Source organism: Falco naumanni, chromosome 1, assembly GCF_017639655.2.
Source record: "Falco naumanni isolate bFalNau1 chromosome 1, bFalNau1.pat, whole genome shotgun sequence".
In the NCBI taxonomy this organism is placed as follows: Eukaryota; Metazoa; Chordata; class Aves; order Falconiformes; family Falconidae; genus Falco; species Falco naumanni.
In genome coordinates, this window is record NC_054054.1 from 113,659,365 (window position 1) to 113,678,470 (window position 19,106).

Below are 19,106 nucleotides of genomic sequence, written 5' to 3' on the forward strand. Positions count from 1 at the left end.
CGCCACTTCGCATCACCTCCACTGGTCCCAGCCCTATGCTGGGCTGCCCAGCAGGGAGTCCCCTGTGCCATGCCTGTGCTGGAGATGCTCCATGAAATGCTCCTTTCCCAGCTGCTCTCTGCTCCTGCATGGTGACTGTGAGGCATCTGGCATTGAACTTCACCCTTACCTCCAGGTCTGCACGTGCAGCAATACTCACCCACATGCCTGCCCTGGCTCCCGTTCCTGGAGGCTTCAGCGGCAGGTAATGGCAGGGGGTGGGATGCCTGCCCAGGGATGTATTTACTCCAAGAAGGAATTTTAAAGACAAGTGTATCATTAGTGAATTCCCTGGGGTTTCAACCCATCCAAATCTGAGCATATTGGCTGTTGACTCTTCCACTGGTTTCGCAGAGAAACTATTTCTTCTTCCACTAGACATCACCCTAAGGGGATGCTTTCTTTTTTTTCCCTGATTTCATCCAATTACTTAGCTGTATGCTCTTCTGAAGCACCATAAATAATTCTCCTCCCTCTGCTGTGTTTACCAGCATGTCTCATGAAATCCAGTAAGATATGATTGATTGCAATCATTATTTCCTAGTGCTGCTATGAAAACCTCTGTCAGGTTCAGTGATTGCTTTTAAAGAGTGGCTGCCACTCAGGAAAACTGTCAAAAACCTGTCATACTTTAGCAAACTCCAATTAATCTGGGGACCGGTTTTACTTGTGCTTTCTTTCCCATCATTGGGGATTATCAAGGGTGATTAGAATATTTCTCCTTTGTAATTAGCAGCTTGCTGGGTTTAAAAAAAAAAAAAAAAAAAAAGTGGCTCACAGGGCTGTTTTACTGGGTCTTCATGGTATTGAGTCAGGTTTGGGTTTATCCCGTCTGCCTGCAGTGCTGTTCACAAGTCCCTTGGGGATCTTCATCACTGGCTTAAGGGGAGCAGCTGGGGGTGCCACTGGGCTCTCTGCGACCCTCCGGATCCCCATCGCTGGCACGCGCTGTCAGGCAGCCGAGCAGCCGTTTGGCGGGTGTCTGGGTCTCCGCTTCAGGTTAACAAATTAATCCTGGCTCTTGCATTTTTAAAAGTCGCTTCAGCACTTTTCCTCCTTTCTTTTGGTTTTAATGAGACACACTTTCCAAGAGATGTAATAATCATTGCCAAAAATGTCAAATCGTTCTTGTTATCCTCCTTAAGCTTCTGGAACAACAACAACAACAACAAAAGACCAAGAACAGAAAAAGAGAGGTGTTGATGAGGTAGGGCTTTGACTTCATCTCCAAGAGCCAGGGGAGGGCTGGGGGGAGATGTGCCCCATGACAGCTCTGCTTTCTGGCAGGGTGTCTGAAAAGATAACCCAGTGAAGGCTGAGATTATTTATTTTTTTTAATTGCTGTTTTTACTTAGGATTTGGGATGGTTTTTTTATTTCTTTATTGGAGAAGGAATATCTCCGCTCACTTGACAGCAAAACTCAGGGCTTTGCTGTTGAAAAGCATCCCGGTATTGCTCAGAACCAGCTGGGGAATTGGATGGTGGCAGCGACATGAGGGGAATTCTCAATGAAGCCGGCGGGAGAGCTGGGGGGGCTGGTGCCAGGGGCTTGGCTGCGGGGCTGGGGCTTGCGGTTCTGCTCACTGCTGGCATCTCTGGGATCCAGGGGGAAACAGTTTCATTCCCCAGTGGGAATACTCTTGTTCTGCCCTAGTGGTTTGGGAGCAGAGCTGTTGTCAACTGTGCTCCTGCAGTGAGGACTTGGAGCAGGCATCTTTGGCTGGATTGCCTGGGTGAGGATGTAGCCCAGGCAGCAGCAAATCTCCATCTCCTGCTCCTGCTTGAGCACGTGTGATCCCTGAGGAGCTTTTCTGGGCTGTGGGGATGTGGTGCTGAGCACCCCTGGGTGCCCAGCACGGACATCAGCTCGCTGCTGCCTGCTGGAAAAGCAAGCCCTGTGTAGCTCCGTGCCTCAGTTTCCCTTTCCGCCCCCCCCCCCCCCCCCGCCCCCCCCCCCCCCCCCCCCCAAGGCAGCATTGGGCTCCCTTGGAGGGGCTGGAGAGGCTGCTGGGACCCATCCCAAACCCCTCAGGACCCTCCAGGTCTCTTCTGCTGGGAGGAGCTCTGTACACATGTCTGGGTATTTTTTTAACTAGGGGCCAGAGCTGTTTCTCTGCATGTGCTTTGCAAGCAGATATTTAAATTTCAAATTAACTACACCACTAAACAGGCCTTTGTAATTAAATGAACGCAGCCTGGCTACAAATTGGGGCGAGAGCCCAGCCCTGAGTGCAGAAGGCAGCAGCGGCTCTCAGTCATCTCCATCATCTTCCCAGGCATGATCCTTGCATCCTTCCAGTGAACCACTGTGACCTGACCCCTCCAAAACAAGCTGGGATCCAAATCCTTAGGCCAGGGGTACTACCCTGTCCATGGAAATGTGGTGGTTGTGGTTTAAGCTCTTCTGGCCAGCTGTCAGGAATGTATCAGGTCCTTTTCCTGACCTCCAGACACACCTGCCAGCACAGAAGCACGCAAGAAGGATGCTCAGTCTCCATCTCGCTCAAAAACTGCATTCAGGGTCTAAACTCTGACCAGCTGGCAGTGCCGGGATGTCAAAGCAGGAGCAAATCCTGTGCAAAAATCCCCGTTCTGGGGCCAGTTGGTCCTCGAAGTTGCTTGTGGCAGGCAGGGAGTGATGGTGCTGCCAGGGGCTGCAAGCTGTGAACACAGCCCAGCTGATGTAGGGATGTCACCGGAGTGGGCTCAGTCCAATGGGGAAATAACGTAGGTTTTCTGACTTAAGACCGTCTCAGAGCTTTTGTTTTTGTTGGCCGTGTCTTTGCCTGGTTTGCTCAGCTGTGTTTGGGGAGGCCCCTGTACAAACTGAGCTCCAGGGTCCAAGTTTCCCCTTTTTCCCCAACTAGCATCTTTTAATAGCAAGTTTGTTAGCACTGCTGCCCTTTAAGGGGCAGGCTGTGACTTGTGTCCTACCTGGGGGATTAGGCGACTTCCCTGGTGGGATGGGTCAAGCTGGCTCCTGAATTCCCAGACGCATCCAGGGAGGTCTGAGGCTGCCCAGGATCTTGGGCACTCACCGATTCAAGCAAGAAGTCACCAAGTCTGTGCAAAAAGTCACAAAGAAGTCTGTGCAGGGAGTGTTTGGGGAAAAGCCCAGTTTCAATTTTCATGAGCAGTATTTTTTAAATTTTTTTCTTTTTTTTTTTTTTTTTTTTTGAGGAATTGCTTTTGCACTTAGTTTCCCTTCTGTTTTATTAGATAGCGTCAGGAAAAAACAACATGTTGTTGATAATCTCAGCTAAGTGTGGAACCTCCAACCTTTGAAGAGGGCTTGCTGGCCTGGTGTCAGCTTCTTGGAGGGGTTTAAGGGTTGGCTTGTGACCCCTTGTGTTCGTCTGACAGTGACAGGCAGTTGCAGGGGTGCGGTGCTTTCCCTGTACCCGCTGTGGCGAGAGCCTGGCAGGGCGGTGTGCGAGTGCCGAAGCCCACAGTTCCACAGTGGTGCCGATGCAGCCCACCTCCATCAGAGCCAGAGAACTGACCCCTGGCAGCTGGGGCTCCAGTGCTGCAGCATCTGGAGCTGGAGTTAGCGGGTGATTTACTGGAGGAGTAGGGATGGAGCTGGGGCTCCACCTCTGCAGCAGCGGGAGCCGTCGCGGTGAGCCGGTTCCCACCATGGCCATAAGCACTGCTCTCATCCGAATACCAAAACCATCCAGACCTCACACTCAGGCTGGCGCCCGTGCTGTTTGACAGGCGCAATGGCTTGAGTCCGCTCCTGTATTGAGGAGAAGCCTGTGCTGGGGCTGTCCCTGGCACGCGATGCTGTTGGGATGCCCCACTCCATCCCACCGCCGGGGCTGAGCTGGGTGCGGCGTGCTGTGCTGGGGTGGGGGACCCAGGGGATGCACCAGCACAGCCACCCTCTGGCTTTGCAGCTGTTTGGAGCTGTCTGTAGGACCTGATAGCCACCTGGAGCGTCCAGTAGCCCCTCGCCCGGCTCCTGCTGCTCCCTAAATTAAATATGTGCTGCCTCTTGAAAAAGAACATGTGAGTGGAACGGCGGAGATAAGCTAAACGGGAGAAGTTCAGGGGATTATGCACTGATTAAGTTATTACTAACGTGAAATGAGCTGTGCTGAGATGAAACAGGAGCTTTATTTTCTGTTCCCTGGCTTCAGGCTCAGGGCTGCCTGTCACTAGACAGCAGATCAAACTGTGAGCCAGGAGCTCATGTATCCCCCGGCACTTTCAACACAGCAGTGGGTCAGTGCCGTGCAAACCCATAGGAAAAGGTGTTAAACGGGGCTGGGAATCAGGGACCTTCCCCGCTGGAGGGGATTTGCTGAGATGTAGCGCTTGAGACGGAGCTATTTCCAGTGCTGTGGCACCCACCCTGTAGCAGATTTGGGTAGAAAAGAAAATCTCTGCAACAGGAAAATCTGGTGCTGCTGGGAGGATGTGTTGGGGGAGGGCTGCCTATTTGCTCCATTTCCCATGCTTTTCCTTCGGCATCCCCTGCAGGCTGCTGGCAAGGGCAGGCTGCTGGGCTAGGTTGGGTCTAGGAGGGTGAAAAACAGAAGTGCGAAATGAAAGGCTGTTTGGTTAGTGTTTGAGAACAAAGTTGGTTTCCCGTGAGCACCGAGGACAGGCTGGATCGGGTGGACAAGTCAGGAGATTATGCCCAGAGAGGCAGGTGAGGAAGCTGGATCCAGGGCTGGTATAACTGGGGGTTACTGGGAGCTGCAGCAGCCCAGCTGGATTTGGGCACAGGCAGGGATTAACCTATGCTGCTATGTTTGTGTGCCTGCAGTGATGGGCGCGCTGGAGTCCCGAGGGGTGCTGCGGCGAATGAGCGACATGCTGGAGATGCTGATGAAGAGGATGGACATCCTGGCCAGGCTGGAGAATAGCACTGACTTCCACAAAGGGGATGAAGCACGATTCCCTCTGGACAGGTCGGTCAGCTGTGCTGCTGCCCCATGCAGACCCCGTGGGGCAGCACCAGGCTGGGGGTGGGGGGTGGGGGGGTGGCGTGCAGGAGCACCAAGCTCCCGGTGTGCTCTGTGGTGTCGGGCTGAGCCACCACGTGGGGATGGTGGAGCCCACTGGGGCACGGGGCTTGGGCAGATCTTTTGCAATCGTTTGACTTTTTTTTTTTCTTTGGGGATTTCTGAAATTACTGTGATTTTGGGGGTCTCCTGTAGCACCTATCCCAGCTGCTAGCGTTGCAGTGTGGGAGGGCGTCTCTTCACGTGGTGGAGCTGGAGGGGGCACTCGCCAACGGCTGGAGCAGTACCTGGTGCGTGGGCTCTGCTTCCTCCGCCATTACATCCCAGAGTGAGCTCAGGCTGGTTTCTTTGTACCCGCATTCCTCAGGTAGCTGTGGAAGTGACTGTGGTTTGAAATCCAGGGCTGATACGTTCAGCCTTGGAGTTGAGCAAGGCTTAAAACGAAATAGGAGCAAACTTAAACGGTGGCTGCACAGAGCTGGCATCCTGGCTCCTCGTGATGTGCACATGGCATCTGTCCCGGCTGGCAGCTTGAGAGATGCCATCAGACCTTCCCATTGTGACACCCTGGTTTGCTAAAGGGACATCTCCCTTTGCTTTGAGAGCCTTTAAACATTTATTAATACTAATTTGGCTGTCATGCTAAGGCCTCCAAAAATGGTAACTAAAGTGACTTGAATGTGGAGGGGCAGAGATGAAGAAACCGAGGGGCAGCGCTTGGGGCAGACTTTGCAATGTGGAAAAGGTACCAGCATAGATTTTACTCAGGTGAAGTCACAGGTGACACGTGAGTGGTGGTGGCAGGGGTGTGACATGCAGTGGTCACTGCTGCCCTGTTCTGTGCCACTGGGAGCCAGTGCTCCCACCTGGCATTGCCACCTCTGCCTCCTGCCGTGGCTGCGCTCCACAGCCGGTAGGGTTCCTGTGCCTCCCTGTTTCCATCAGCATTTCCATTTCTCTCTCCCGCTTCCCTTATGAGTCTCTTTTGCACCTATAACGGAAAATAGAGTAAGTGAGCCTGTAATTAAAGGCTGTGCACACATGAATTAAAACTGCACAGGCAGCCTTGGAGCACATGGTCTTGCCTTTTAAGTAGCATAATTTCAACCACTGAAAAATTTAATTTACCTCGGTGATGGCAGGTGCTGGGGATTTTGTTGTTACGAGGCTGGCTGGTACCCAAGCATCCAGGACAACAGTAAACCTGAAGAGGAATGGACAGGGCTATTACCGCCAGCAACTGGAAGGCACTCACTCACATTCAATGATTTTCTTGGCCAATCTCCTCTTAAAAGAACCAGTAATTTCAGCTGATGGCAATTTCTGTACACCAGCAGCCAAGAGAGTAACTTAAAAGCATTTCTGTGAGCTGTAAATGGGGATCTTGTGTTTCAGATCTGCTGTGTGGCTGGTGACGCCGGGGCCACCGCTTAGAGAGACTGGAGAGGATGGGAGCTTATGGACCCAGCATGTCAAAACAGCTTTGGGTTCTGTGCGTGTGCTGAGATGGGCTTGAGCAGTTAAGATTACAGGTGTCTTCATTTTCAGGGGTAGAAAATGAGGGACAACTACTTTATCACCTTTTGCTTCTTATAAATTACCCCTTAAGTACATTGAAGTCCCTTCACTTGATCCTGCATCAAAACCAATCTGTGTCATCTCCTTGTTCTCACCTAGCTGCTGAAGGTCAGGCTTTGGTCATGGCGCAGAGCATCTCCAGATGAAGCAACTGTTGCAGGGAGATTTCTTGTGGATGGATTTTTGCTGTGCTGTCTGTAATGAAGCACTAGCAGCCTTTGCAAGTGCTCGTGAAGTGTTTCCTGAGTGCTTTCCTTCCCTGCACCCCTCAGGTTTGGCTGAGGTCTCTGGTCAGAGGAGACTTGTTGTAAGTGTTACAGCTGTGCTGGGTCTCAGCGGGTTTGAGTGGCTCTATTTCTCCTGCCACACTTGCTCCTGTGTCTGTAGTGCCCTTTCTTGGCTTGTCTCAGTCCTTGCCCTCCTTTGCGGGGTGCACAAGGCATCTGGAAGGGTGCAGAGCCAATAGACCCCCTCTGCTTCCCTGCTCCAAGCAGAGCCTGGTGCGGGGCTGATGCCGCTGCTCTGATGGATGCTCTCCAGAGCTGCATGGAGCATCCTGGCGGGGATCAAATAGCAGGTGCTGCAGAACCTGGGCTGAGACCCCACAGAGTCGGGGTCCGGAGGTCCCCGACCCTTTGGGGGTAACCAGCTGCAGCCCCTGGGGACCTCGTGTGCTGAGAGGGAATGGTCACCACCAACTGCACTGGGTCCAAGCAGTGTCTCCTGAACCCCGATCAGCCCCGTGGCTGCAGAGACACGCTGCTGCTGTTCATTATTAGGGCTGTGGGACTTCACCAAGGGCTTGTTTCCACCATCCCTGTCTCTGTCTCTTTGATCACCAGTGACCGACTTGAAGCTGTCAGCAAAAGATAATACAATTAAAGGGTACTAATTTCAAAGGGATTTTATTCTTTAAATCGTCTCTGGTTAGCACGGCAGCCGCCTTCGTCTCCTTCCCTGCTCAGCAAAGCTGCGAGCGTGGGCTTTGCAATTCCTCTTGCATAAAAGTGGATTAATTCTTGTTTTTACAAAGTGCTCCCCTGCTTGATACTGGAATTCTGATGAAATTGGGAGGGCTTGGTTTTGCAGAGCCCCAGTGAAGAGGAAGGAGGGTGAAGGCTTCAGTGGGCTTTATGGAATAGCCAGTGAGTGCTGTTCCTCTCCAGCACCACTGCAGCGGAGGGCAGGGGTGGCTTTTCTCCTTGGAATGTGGAAGGAGAAATTTAAATATGCAAGGTGTTATGACCTGCCTTGGATAGCCTGCCAGCTGCCAGAGCAGGCAGCTTTACATGGCCAAAAGTTGCTCCAGGATGCTCCTTGTGGTGTAGGTGCTATCTGATTGAATACTCTACAGGTGCCTCTATGCGTAGCCCACCAGCCTCTTGCAATGCTTGAGATAAAACTCTAGGAAAACCCAAATGTCCAACGTTCTCCTTAGAAGAGCTGCCCAGGGCTTTTGTGGGATGTGATGCTGTGGTAAGAGGATACAGGCTGCATCTGTGCACCAGCCTGATGTGGCTCCAGGCATTGCTGCATCCCTTCTCCAGTCCTCCCTGGGCTCCCCACTGCCCGCATGCTGCCCGCACCCTGCCCCTGCAGGGAAGGTAAAGGATGGGTTCCCTAATGAGGGCAAGCAGCCTGCCAGTCAGCTGCAGAAAATTCAATACTGCTGTTAGTTGAATGCAACCCTCGTAAATCATCAGAGGGCAAGGAAATTAGAAGTACTTATGGAAACCTCCTGGAGAGCTATTTACTGGGCAAGGGAAATACTCATTTGCAGTGGGAGTGTCAGTCCCCTGCTGGAAAGTGCTTGGGAGGGAGGGATCCAATGTGGCTGACCCAAGCTGGCACCATAACCCAACAGTGTTTGGGCTCGGAGAAGCCCTCTTCCAGCAGCCAGGCTGCCCCTGCCCACCCTGTGCCTGTGGGGACACGGCAGAGGGGAAGGCTGGGGTCTGCAGTGCTGGCATCCCTGGTCATCCCTCTTCCCCACATAGCGGTTAGCCTGCAAAGGCTGTTATTTGCTAACGACTGATTAATCTTCAAGCTTAATTACTGCCAAGGCTCAGTTAATATCCACACACTTTGAGTATTTGTTCTTGTAATCATTACATGACTCCATATTCCCCCAGTAATTAAAAGTCTCACAATATGACACTAAGTGGGTGATGTTCCTGCATCCTGCCAGCCTGGGTCTGTTAATTCCTGAATCGTTGCTGTTGATAAGCTGGCTTTAGTGCAAGTGCTGCCAGATGCCCCGGTCCCCTGCTATCCAGGTGAGCCTGGAGCGGTCTCAGACCCCTCTTGCATCGCCTCCCTGGCGCGCTGCAGGGCTCAGCCAGGGCATCCGCAAGGTGAGGCTGGGGGTATATGGTGTGAAAGCTGTCTGGTGTGGGCAGAGCCCCCCAGCGCAGCCTGTGGGGAAGGTAAGACCTGTCCTGTGGTCCAGCCTGGCTTTGGTGGGTGGTTGTTTTGCCAAGCAGAGCTCGGCTGCGGGAGCAGCATTGGGGTGCAGCTGGGCAGGAGAGCCCAGCAGCCAGCACTGCCGGAGTCTTCCTCCCCAGCACTCTCCTTCCTCACAGCTTCTGTATCCCATTTCATCCTGGCATAGGCGATGAGTTGTTTCTTGCCGGCTGCTGAGGATGTCTCCAGCCAGTCCTGGATGCTTTCAGTCTTAACTTGGCCATGGTGGGCACAGTGCAGGGGGTCACTGAGGACCCCCCAGTCTGGGGTGCCCAGCAGAGTCAGGGGAGGAGATGCACGGGGCAATTCATGCCTGGGCAACAGAGATAAATTGGTTTTCTCTCTAAGGCAGAGTGGAAAGGTGGCTACGTGCCACTAGCAGGGTGGCAAGGGGGGCAGGGTCCATCTATGTGCCCCCACCTTGCCTGAGGGGCTCTGGGCTCATTGGGAGAGACTTGCAGCAGGGGGGTGATGGGCACTGCCAGCATGGTGGGGGTATAGGTGCCCACGTCACCCTCCCCTCCTGCTCCCAGGCTTGTACCAACTCCAGCTCAGCTAGCTGAACCTAATTCTGCGACAGGCTTTGCTTTCTGTTTTTTTTGTGCTTTTCCATCCCAAAGCATCAATACGCTGGGTGCTGCTTTATCACGGGGCTTTGCAAGTGAGGCTTCTTGGTGCGTTAACACATGGAGGCAAAGTACTGCTGCTGGTGGCTTTGTGCTGTGGTTGGTTGTATTGTCTTGGGCAGCTCGTACAGGGAAAGCCCTCGGCACCTGGTGGCCCGGGGCGAGCAGAGCCCAGGGCTTTGGGGCAGTGCTGGGGTGGTGGTGATATGGGATGGGGAGGAGCGTGGCCTGGGCTGTGTGTCTGATTTACCTTGCAAGGAAAAAGATTCTATTAACCTTCCATCAGATGTCCCTGATTTCGGAGTAGCTGGGAGCAAGCAGTGCCCCCCCCCCCGCAGGGGCAGGCTTGGGGGCTTCCCAGCCGGGGGGGCATCGGCACGATGGAGAGGGGCATCGAGAGGGGCATCGAGGGAGGCTGTAGTGCTGAGGGTGGAAACACGGGCTGCGAGAGTAACCCTTTCAGCTGGCAAAGCAAACGAGAGGCTGAGGGCTGTAGGAAAGCACGGGCTCTGGAGAGCATCTCACCCAGGGGATCCCCTGCCCCAGGGATCCATGATCAAAACTGGGTATTTTTAGTCCCACGTTTGAGAAGGTCCCTCCTAGCCGAGACTGGCAACGTCTTCACGGCTCACCAAAGGCATTTCTCGCAGCCTGTATCAGGCTACACAAGCATGTAGACAAATAGATCTGATTTATGCCCCAATCAAGTGATGATCGACATACATCAAAGCGATGATCCTGTGACCCCCCTGTCTGTGAATTCTGTTCACATAAATAAAACGTGCTGCTGCCCAGGTGTATGGCTCGGCTCGGTTCTGCTCTGGGAGACGGGAAGGAAGCGAAGGTTTGGGATTGTGGCTTTGCCCCTGTGTTCTGCTTGGGAAGGATCTCAGAGCCCTTTGTAACGTTCATAAAATATTTTAATTAATGATCTTGGTTATACTTTGCTGGCAAGTTTTCCCTGTGTCAGTGAGATACTGGCTTTGGAAAGTTGTTTTTTTCATCATTTTTTTCCTGAAACTTATTGCTAGCTTGCTAAAGTGGCAGCATCCTTCCCAGGGATGTGCAGCTGTGGGCTTTGGTCAGGTCTCAGGGTCTGGTCCTCTAAATGCATTTGTGTGAGAAACGTCACCCACAGTAAACTGAAATTAAAATACATGGAAGTAACTTCAGTGAGTTAAATACTCCGGTATTTATGGCGTGATTTATTATGCAACTTGATTTGGGGGAGTTCAGGCAGGGCTCTGCCCGTGCATCACCTGGTATTTGCTTCATGTGAGTTTCCAAGGAACGTTCTAGTCCCCAGATGCTTTCTCTGGGATATTTGCCCCAGGTGAATTCCCAGCGAGCACAAATGCAGCCAGAGTGAGCTCTGGTCTTTATTCAGGTGTTGATGGAGAGGAGACTGAGCTGTTTGTCTCAGCTCTGAGGTGTACTGGAAAAGATTGCATATACAGATAGAAATAATATTCTATTCTGTGATATTTTAAAAAATATTTTTATTTATTTTAAAATTTTTATCCATTTTTTTTGTCAATATCCATATTATTGACTGGCTGGAGCTGCCTGTGAAGAATAAACCGACTTATTAGGCAGGGGCCTTCGTGTACATGTCCCTTGGGGAGATTGCAAAGCTGGGTACAGCATCGCTGTCCTTGTTTGATGTCAGGAAAGGCGCTGAGCAGCTGAATGACCTGGCAGAGCCAGTGCTGGCGGTAGAAAAGCAGAGTCCTGTGCTTCAGCCCCAGCACTTTTTTTGCCCCCCTAATGTTGCTATAAATTTCTGCCAAGCTGATAGCAACCAGGGCTTTGGGCTTTTTCTCTGCTCCCTGGTTGTCTGCGCCTTGCCTGGGTGGAGCAGGGCACGGGACCCTCCCTGCACTCGCTATCACAGCACCCCGTGTGCTGCCCCTCCCCTGCATGGACCACCAGCTCAAACCAAGCCAAGGCTGTTTATCCAAGCTTAGGGTAATAGCTCCAGCACCAGAGTTATGAAGATTAAAGTCAGGATTACAAGTCAAATAAACACAAAACACACAGCTGAGTCTCATGAGTGGACACCTGCCCAGCCACTGCTGCCTCTCCCTCTGCACCCCCTGTTAGGACCATCGGTGTCAGGGGACCATGACCCACATTTTAGGGAGAGGATCAGCCACCCAGTAATCCCTTTGTGTCTGTGGGCAGCCCTGGCTCCCAGTTTTTTGGATGCAAGCCACCTCGGAGAGCGTGCAGAGATGTGCATGATGGCCTGGATCTCCCCCCCCCCAAATTTTACCTCCAGCATCGATGAGGTTTACTTGGATTATCTTACTCCAGAGGAGCAAAGCTCTTAATTGTTCTGTCTTCTTGGATAACTGAATTACCTTTTTTAGTTATCTAGCGCCTGGATGAGGGCTTTTCCCCACATCCCTGGGGACCCCTCGGCTGTTGGGTGGCTCCGAGCTCGTCCCACCAAGGCGATGGGTGGATGGATGGATGGGGAGAGAGGAGCCTGAGCCCCTGGGGTGACCCATTGGAGATGCCCTAGGTGCTCATTTCTCCAGGAGGTACCCCAGCTATCTTAATGGGTAGCACTTCAAAAGCTGCAACAGGAGCCAGGAGGATGGGAAAAGCCCTGTTCCTATTGCCAGAAAGGGTTATCCATCAGTGCTGCCTCTGGGATTTCAGCTCCCTGCGCTGGAGAGCAAGGCTGTCATGGGGCTGGATGTCAGGGGGAAGCAGCGAGAGCCCAGCACCAACCCCTGTCGCCCTTCCCAGCTGCTTTCTGCTCTGCCTTGAGTCTTTGAGGGGGGAAAAAATTAAAAAAATAGTATCTTTAAAGAGGCAAATGGTAGCACAGACATTGTAATGAGCAAGCTGAAATCCTTTGGTTAACTGCTCTGTGCGAATGGTGCATTTATTGATGTATTATCTTCAAAACATCTGCTTTTCTCCATCTGTATTGGTCTTCCCAAAGTCACTGCTTTCACCAGTTAATAGCAAGAAATATCGGATGAGCAAGCAAATATGTTTAGAGCTTGTATTATGAAGACAACACACAAATAGAAAGAGATTCATCTTTTCGTAATGCCACTTTTATAAAAGGCAATAAAAATACAGTGCCTTGTAAAGGGATAAACAGGCTGAACCTGAGCTGCTGCTGCGGGGTTGGGGACAAGAGACAAAGTGAAGTGAACCAAATTAATGCATAAAAAAGTAAAGGAAAACTCAACCTCTGGCTATATTATATGGCAAATGATCTGCCAGTGGGGAAAGATACATCTTAATAGCAGTTTTTGAGACGAGATGAATACTGTATACAGTGCATTATAAGGCACTGTGTGATCTGAATCTTAATCAACATGGGGAATTATAAATCTGAAAATAATAAAGATGAAATCAATATTGATGGTTAGAAGTAAAAGTACTGTATTTGCTGTAGTAAACGATTTTAAGGTCCCAGGGAAAAATTCGTTCTAGAAAACCCATAGTAATTTACCGTAGTTTCAATGGCTGGCACAGCCCCAGTGCATTTTTGTGGCGTTTATATTGTTGCTATAGAAAAATGTAAAAAGCAACAAGGAAAGAAAAAAAAAAAAAGCCCACCACTGCTACCTGTGCAGTGGTAGTGTTAGCACTGGAAGCGAGTTCTTTCTGCTGGGCAGGTGGAAGTGGTGCTGGCATCCCAGTTCGGATGGAGACAGGCAGTGGGATATTCCCCTTCTGCTTAGCTGCCACTGAGCAGAATAAGCCATTTACCTTGTCTTTCCTGGTGTTTCCAGTTACTAAGAATAAAGCATCAAATTCTGATGAGCTACAGAAAACCTTTTTGCGTTTGAGGTTTTGCTTTAAATGTCTTATTTTCTTGTCCTCTGCCCAGGTGACAAATCGTTGTAATGATAGGTGATGTAACTTATGCTTAACCTTCTTGTCATCTTTTTAATACATTAAATGAAATTTGCTGCTCAAGTGATAGCCTTGTTGCCCAGCAGAAAAAAACACCCAGGCAGCCGACTCAGTGCTGCCGTGTTAGTGCTGCCACCAGGGCCCATCAGTGCTCCCAATGTGGGAGCGTAGCTCTTCACCCTGAGCATGAAATCCCTCACTCAAAGCCACGGGGATTTGGAGGAAAGTAATTTGACATGTGAATGTGATGAGCAGGCAAGCGGTGGGAGATCTGAGCCTGGTTCTTATATTGGGGGGACGTTTTCTACCTTTTTCTATCTTCTTAATACATGCCAAGAACCACAGTGGATGTTTTTTTGCATCACTTTGTAGTAACCCTCAGGGAAAGCCTTGCAGAGCCCGTACAACGTGGCTGTCTTGTTTGTGAGAGCTGGAGCTGCCCGAGTGTGATGGTGGAACATACGTGTTAACCAGAGGGCTCTGAGTTGAAATCTTTGTGTCTGGGCAGCAGCTGTAGCTTACAAGAGCTGGGCAAGCTGGCATAGATGCTGGGCCAGGTCCATCACCCAGTGGAAACTGCTGCTGTGGCTGGAGCTCCGGCAGGACTTAGGCTGGCTGCAAGGCTGAGCTTAGAAGAAAACCATTTATTTAGGATAACAATCCTGATTTTTGTTTGAACATGTTCCATGGGTGCTCAGCCCTGGCTGAGCCGAGCTCTGGAGGTCATGAGAGAGGAGATGGGGACTGAGGCTGCTGTTGACTTTTGACATTCACCTAATTACTTGGGCGTTTGGGAGAGGGTATGGACCTGAGTGAGAATTGGGATAGCTTCTGGGAGGAAGCAGGAGCTGGATCATGGGCTAATGTAGGTGCTCTGAAGCATGGGAGTGGGGCTGCCGTGGCTGTGGTCATCCTTGCTCCTTGCCACGAGTGATGGAAAAACCCAAGGAGCATCTCTACCAAGCCAACATTCCTTTCCTGTTGCTGGAGCAGGAGGTTGGGCTTGCTGGCTCTAAATTCGCTGCGTCCTTGTGATGTTTGCTCCTAAACTGCCCATCCCAGCTGTTCCCTGTTTGCTGAGCTGCTGCACATCACCTGCATCATCTGATGGCTGCTTGCTGGCGGAAAAAGCATTGCAGACATAGGGGGGTGCAAGCTTTCAGGGCTGGTTGGGCTGTGCAGCCCTCAGACCAGGAACGTTTTATCTCCTCGGAGTTATGCTGACAAGCAGAGCTTATTGCAGTTCAATTTTGTGCCCATATTTTACCAGGGCCTCGGGAGCAGCGTCCCTGCTGCAGCGGTTACAGTAGCTGGCAGGATACCTGGGGTTTATTCTCTGCAAAGGTTGAAAGTTACTCGGGGGCAATGGTGTCCTCTGCATTTAATTACTATTTCTTAAAAGCCTAAGATATGTGGCTCCCTGTGGAGGTACGCAGGCTGAATATTGATGGTCATAAACCATGCCAGAAGGAAAAATGTGGGCTGCTTGCTGCTAGCGAATGGACTTTAAATCAACAACCGAAGCAGTATTGGTTCATAAAACTAGGATTTTTTTAGCCTTGAGGACAGAGGTATTTTAAATCCTAGCCTTCAGGTTCACTGATCTGCTGGAGAACAAATATAAAACTTCACCGGGAAGGACCTGACATCAGCACATATTTTTTGTGCCAAGAGTATTCAAGGTAGCCCTTTTGGTTTTGCTCACTGCTTATGACATTTCCTTGTATTACAATGATCTCAGCAGCAGCAGGAGGAAAAAACTTATGACCCAGATGCTGCAGAAGGGGAAATTATTTATTGCAATAACTGCGCTCATCGAGACATGGTGGTTGTTTGCAGTGGGAACGGCAGGCGAGGCGTTGCAGGTGGAGAGCTTGCTGCTTGTCAGGCCTGGCAGGGCACCACTGCTGATGGATGGAGTTCTCTTGCCCTTTTATATATTACACCAGGTTTTAATTGACACCCGGCCCTTTACAGTGCTCTGTCACTCCATCTACACAGTGTGTTATGTAGATGAGTTTAATGGTGCTGTTTACCCAGGACGGTATTGATTGCAAGGTTTAATTCGATAGACAGCATACACAGCTATTCAAACCGCTGGAATCTGATCTCAGGCTGTGGTGCGAAGGTGCTTGCAGGCTCTGCTGGGGCTGCGACACCCAGCTCAACCCCGGCTCATGCAGAGCTGCTGATGCTTGCCCCAGCACCCTGTCCCTGCACAGCCCTTGCTGCTGCTCCTCGCCGCAGGACCTGGAAATCCGCTCGCCTAAATCTTTGCTGGATGGACTGGCTCAGGCCACCTGCATGTCCTGCATATTTTGCATCTCTCTGCAGCCTGCTCCAGGCCCATAAGCTTCCTCATCCCTCCTCTGGTTTTGCTTTCTTTTCTCTGTATTTTTGTTTTTTTTCTCCCTTTTATTCCCAGCACGGCTTCCTACATGCACCGCAATGCCAATAATCACAGCAGAGCTTTTTCAAACGCAGCGTATCTGAAATAAGAAAAACAATTTTTTCCAGCCTATTTAATATTTCCCTGTGTAAAATGCACAGATGAACCCGTGTTTATCAGCATGCTGTGAAAAATGGCAGAATACTGATTTATGCAGGTTTATAGTCAAACCTTGGAAGGCACTGGCTTCTTTGTCTCATACATACTGGACCAGGTGTTCCCATGTTGCATCCCGGAGCTAAGTTCAACCTGCAGGCAGCTTCCAAGGATGACCAGTTTGCCATAGCCACCCCTGAGTGTCACCACTGGGAGACATCAAGTTTTCAGAGTCAATTTGGTTTTTTTCCCAGGTTCCCACCAGCAGCCGGGTTGATGGAGAGGATTCAAGCTATAGCTCAAAACGTCTCAGACATTGCAATAAAAGTAGACCAGATTCTCCGGAACAGCCTCCTGAACGGGAAAGGTGAGAGTCCCTGGGGGGGTCCCTGTGCTCCAAACCTCCTACGTGTTATGCAGTTGCAATAGGGAGATCCAGCCAAGCCTACCATGAAAAATTTGGTAAAAATGCAGGGTGATGGATGCTGATCTGAGGTTACCCATCACTCCTGACTGCAGGGCTAAGTAGGACACCTGATGCTCTTCAGCAGACCTGCTAGGGCTGTTTGTGTCCTGCTCCGTGTGGATGCTGCACACGGTCACACCATTGTTTTGAGAGAGAGGAGGTCCTGAGTGTGGTCTGAGCCTTCTCAGAGGTTTCCAGGACTTTCACCTTGTTGTTACAGCCAGGAAGGCTGGAAATGGAGGCTAGATGGGGAACCAGCCTCTGTGGTCTCTGACAGCAGTAATGTTCTCCTAAAAGCATCAAGTCATTTGGCCCAGGACGACTCGAGAGCGGGGGAGATAAATCTGCAGAGGAGCAAGACCTGGGAAACTCATGCATGCAAGGGGGAGGAATGGTGACAAATCTGAATTGCTGTCAGAAACAAATGCCACAGAATTAAATGCAGTATTAAAGAGGAGGAATACTGCCAGCACAAACACCTGGATAGAAAAATGTGGTAGTTTGAATCCAAAGTCCAGGGGCTGGGATCCAGCGTCAGGAGAGTCGTTCCCATCCCACTCCAGCAGTGCTGGGAGGGCAGCTGGGCTCTCCAGATGTTTCTCCACATGGCTGCATTGTTCTTAGGGTTTGGGCTGGCATCATCAAGTAGAAGATGCTTTTGTTGCCTCTTCCTCCTCACGTGTTTTCAGTTACAGGCAAAGGAGGGCTTATAAGAGGGGTGGTGTCTTTTATTAATCTAACCACAGAAGGAGAAAAGATCCTATTACCTTTTCAGCCACTTTTGTGCCTTATTCCAGGACTGACCCTGTGGGCTGAGTTACCTCTTAACAGCTCAGCAGGACAATTTTTTATTGCAGGTTTACAGTGTAAAGGCTGTCAAGTGCTTCCTTAGATACTGGAGCCTGCTTATGGATGATTAATAGGAGCATGGATAGGTGGGACCTGGGGTCTGGACCAGGCTGAGAGCAGTGGAGAGGTGCTATAAAGAGACGTGCTGCAGTCTGGGAAAAGGGAATGTGCTCTTGGCATTGAAACAGGGCTGGGGGTTTTCCTGTTTCCTTCCTGACCTCGGGGAAGACACTTCACATCTTGGTATTGTGGTCCATCAAGTGGGATGGGTCTGTCTGCTGGTCCAGCCGAGGTGCCCATGAGCAGACCCCTCACCTCCCCACATTTCTAGCTGCTCCACTGGCACGTCCTGGCTCTCCCCATATCCCAATTGTCTTTCTGCAGTGGGGGAAGGCAGGAGGGACCAGTGCGAGGTGCCCAGGGACCCCAAGTACCCTGACTGCGCTGGGAAAGTGGAGGTGAGTCAGAGTTCCCGGTCTGGGAGAAGGTCTGGACCTGGGGTGGAACCTGCTGGGAAGAGCACAGAGCAACGACCCTGGGGTTACACTGGGAAGGGCAGTGGGGAGGGGGATGCTTTCCAGAATAAAACTGCTTTAAAATGGGAAAGGTATGGCCCATTGCAGAAGGAGGAGCAGAGCCAAAGACACAGAAAGCAAAGCATGGCTGTGCTGCAAGGAGAAAACACAAGGGAGGTGTCTGACCTCCTCTGGGAGCCGTTGCTATACGAGTGTAACTGTTTTCCCCCAGTAATAAGGTGTAAACCTTCATATTTAGTCATTTGAAGCACTGAAGCCATGGTACCCAGTTACGCAGGCAGCAGCAGAATCAGCTCTGCGAGACCACCTCTGCCTGCAGTTTAATGACAGAAGCATGGTGAGGAGAAGGCACTGTCACATCATCTTTACATATCTGGTTAGCTAGTGTCTGGGGAATAATTTCAGCACTGCACAGAAGAGCATCTTGTTAAGCTGGCCAGGACCTTCATCTCAAATAGGATGTCCTGCCTGACCCAGCCTGCTCTTTACACCTGAATGCAGCCTGGCATTCGGCCTGGAGCATGATTGCTTTGTCAGAGAGCATATTTACATGAACTAATTAAAAGCATCACCCTCTTTCCCTCCCTGTCCCAGCCTCCTTCTTCAAGCTCAGTCTTCTGCAGGGCCAGGTCCCCCTGAAAAGATGTTGAAGTGTATATTAAAATGATACCGAGGGATTGTGTTTTCTTCTTCCCCTGGTGCTAGGCATCCTTTCCTTCCACAATTTGAGTAAATTCATAATGTAATTTAATTGTGGAAGGCTGTAATTCGATCTCCTGTCCGGGTGATTGCTGTGTTTTACATATTGGGCTCAGTGACCTGTCTCCTGAGTAGATTTGTTTTTGTAGTTGAATTAGGAAGAGGCTGGCAAGAGCCGTTGCGGTGGATGATAAATCACTGCTCTGGTCACTGGTTATTCTCCATCATGTGAAATCATTCCTGGGGGGGCCGCTGGCACATCTGTCTCCTTGCCCTGCTGTGCCCCAGGTGATGAGATCAGCAGCTCAGCTTGCTCCCCAGCAAAGTTAACCAGAAGAAAACCCTGTGGTATATAATTTTCTAAGGATTAATGGCTCTGCTCCTGGGGAAGGCACGTGTTGGTGCTGGAACCAGTGTTAGAAACCCAGGGAGCCCCCAGGAACCAG

The 19,106-nt window shown here is 50.9% G+C and overlaps 1 protein-coding gene across 4 annotated transcripts in view; it reads left to right on the top strand.

The window, feature by feature from the left end:
* MGAT5B (alpha-1,6-mannosylglycoprotein 6-beta-N-acetylglucosaminyltransferase B) overlaps positions 1–19,106 on the top strand; it is a 70,645-nt gene that overhangs the window by 20,770 nt on the left and 30,769 nt on the right. For all 4 annotated transcript variants that reach the window (XM_040579516.1, XM_040579535.1, XM_040579506.1 and 1 more), the window contains 3 exons: positions 4,815–4,959; positions 16,365–16,477; positions 17,810–17,883. In XM_040579516.1, coding sequence (XP_040435450.1) covers positions 4,815–4,959; positions 16,365–16,477; positions 17,810–17,883 — 332 coding nt within the window. The remainder of the gene's footprint in view (positions 1–4,814; positions 4,960–16,364; positions 16,478–17,809; positions 17,884–19,106) is intronic.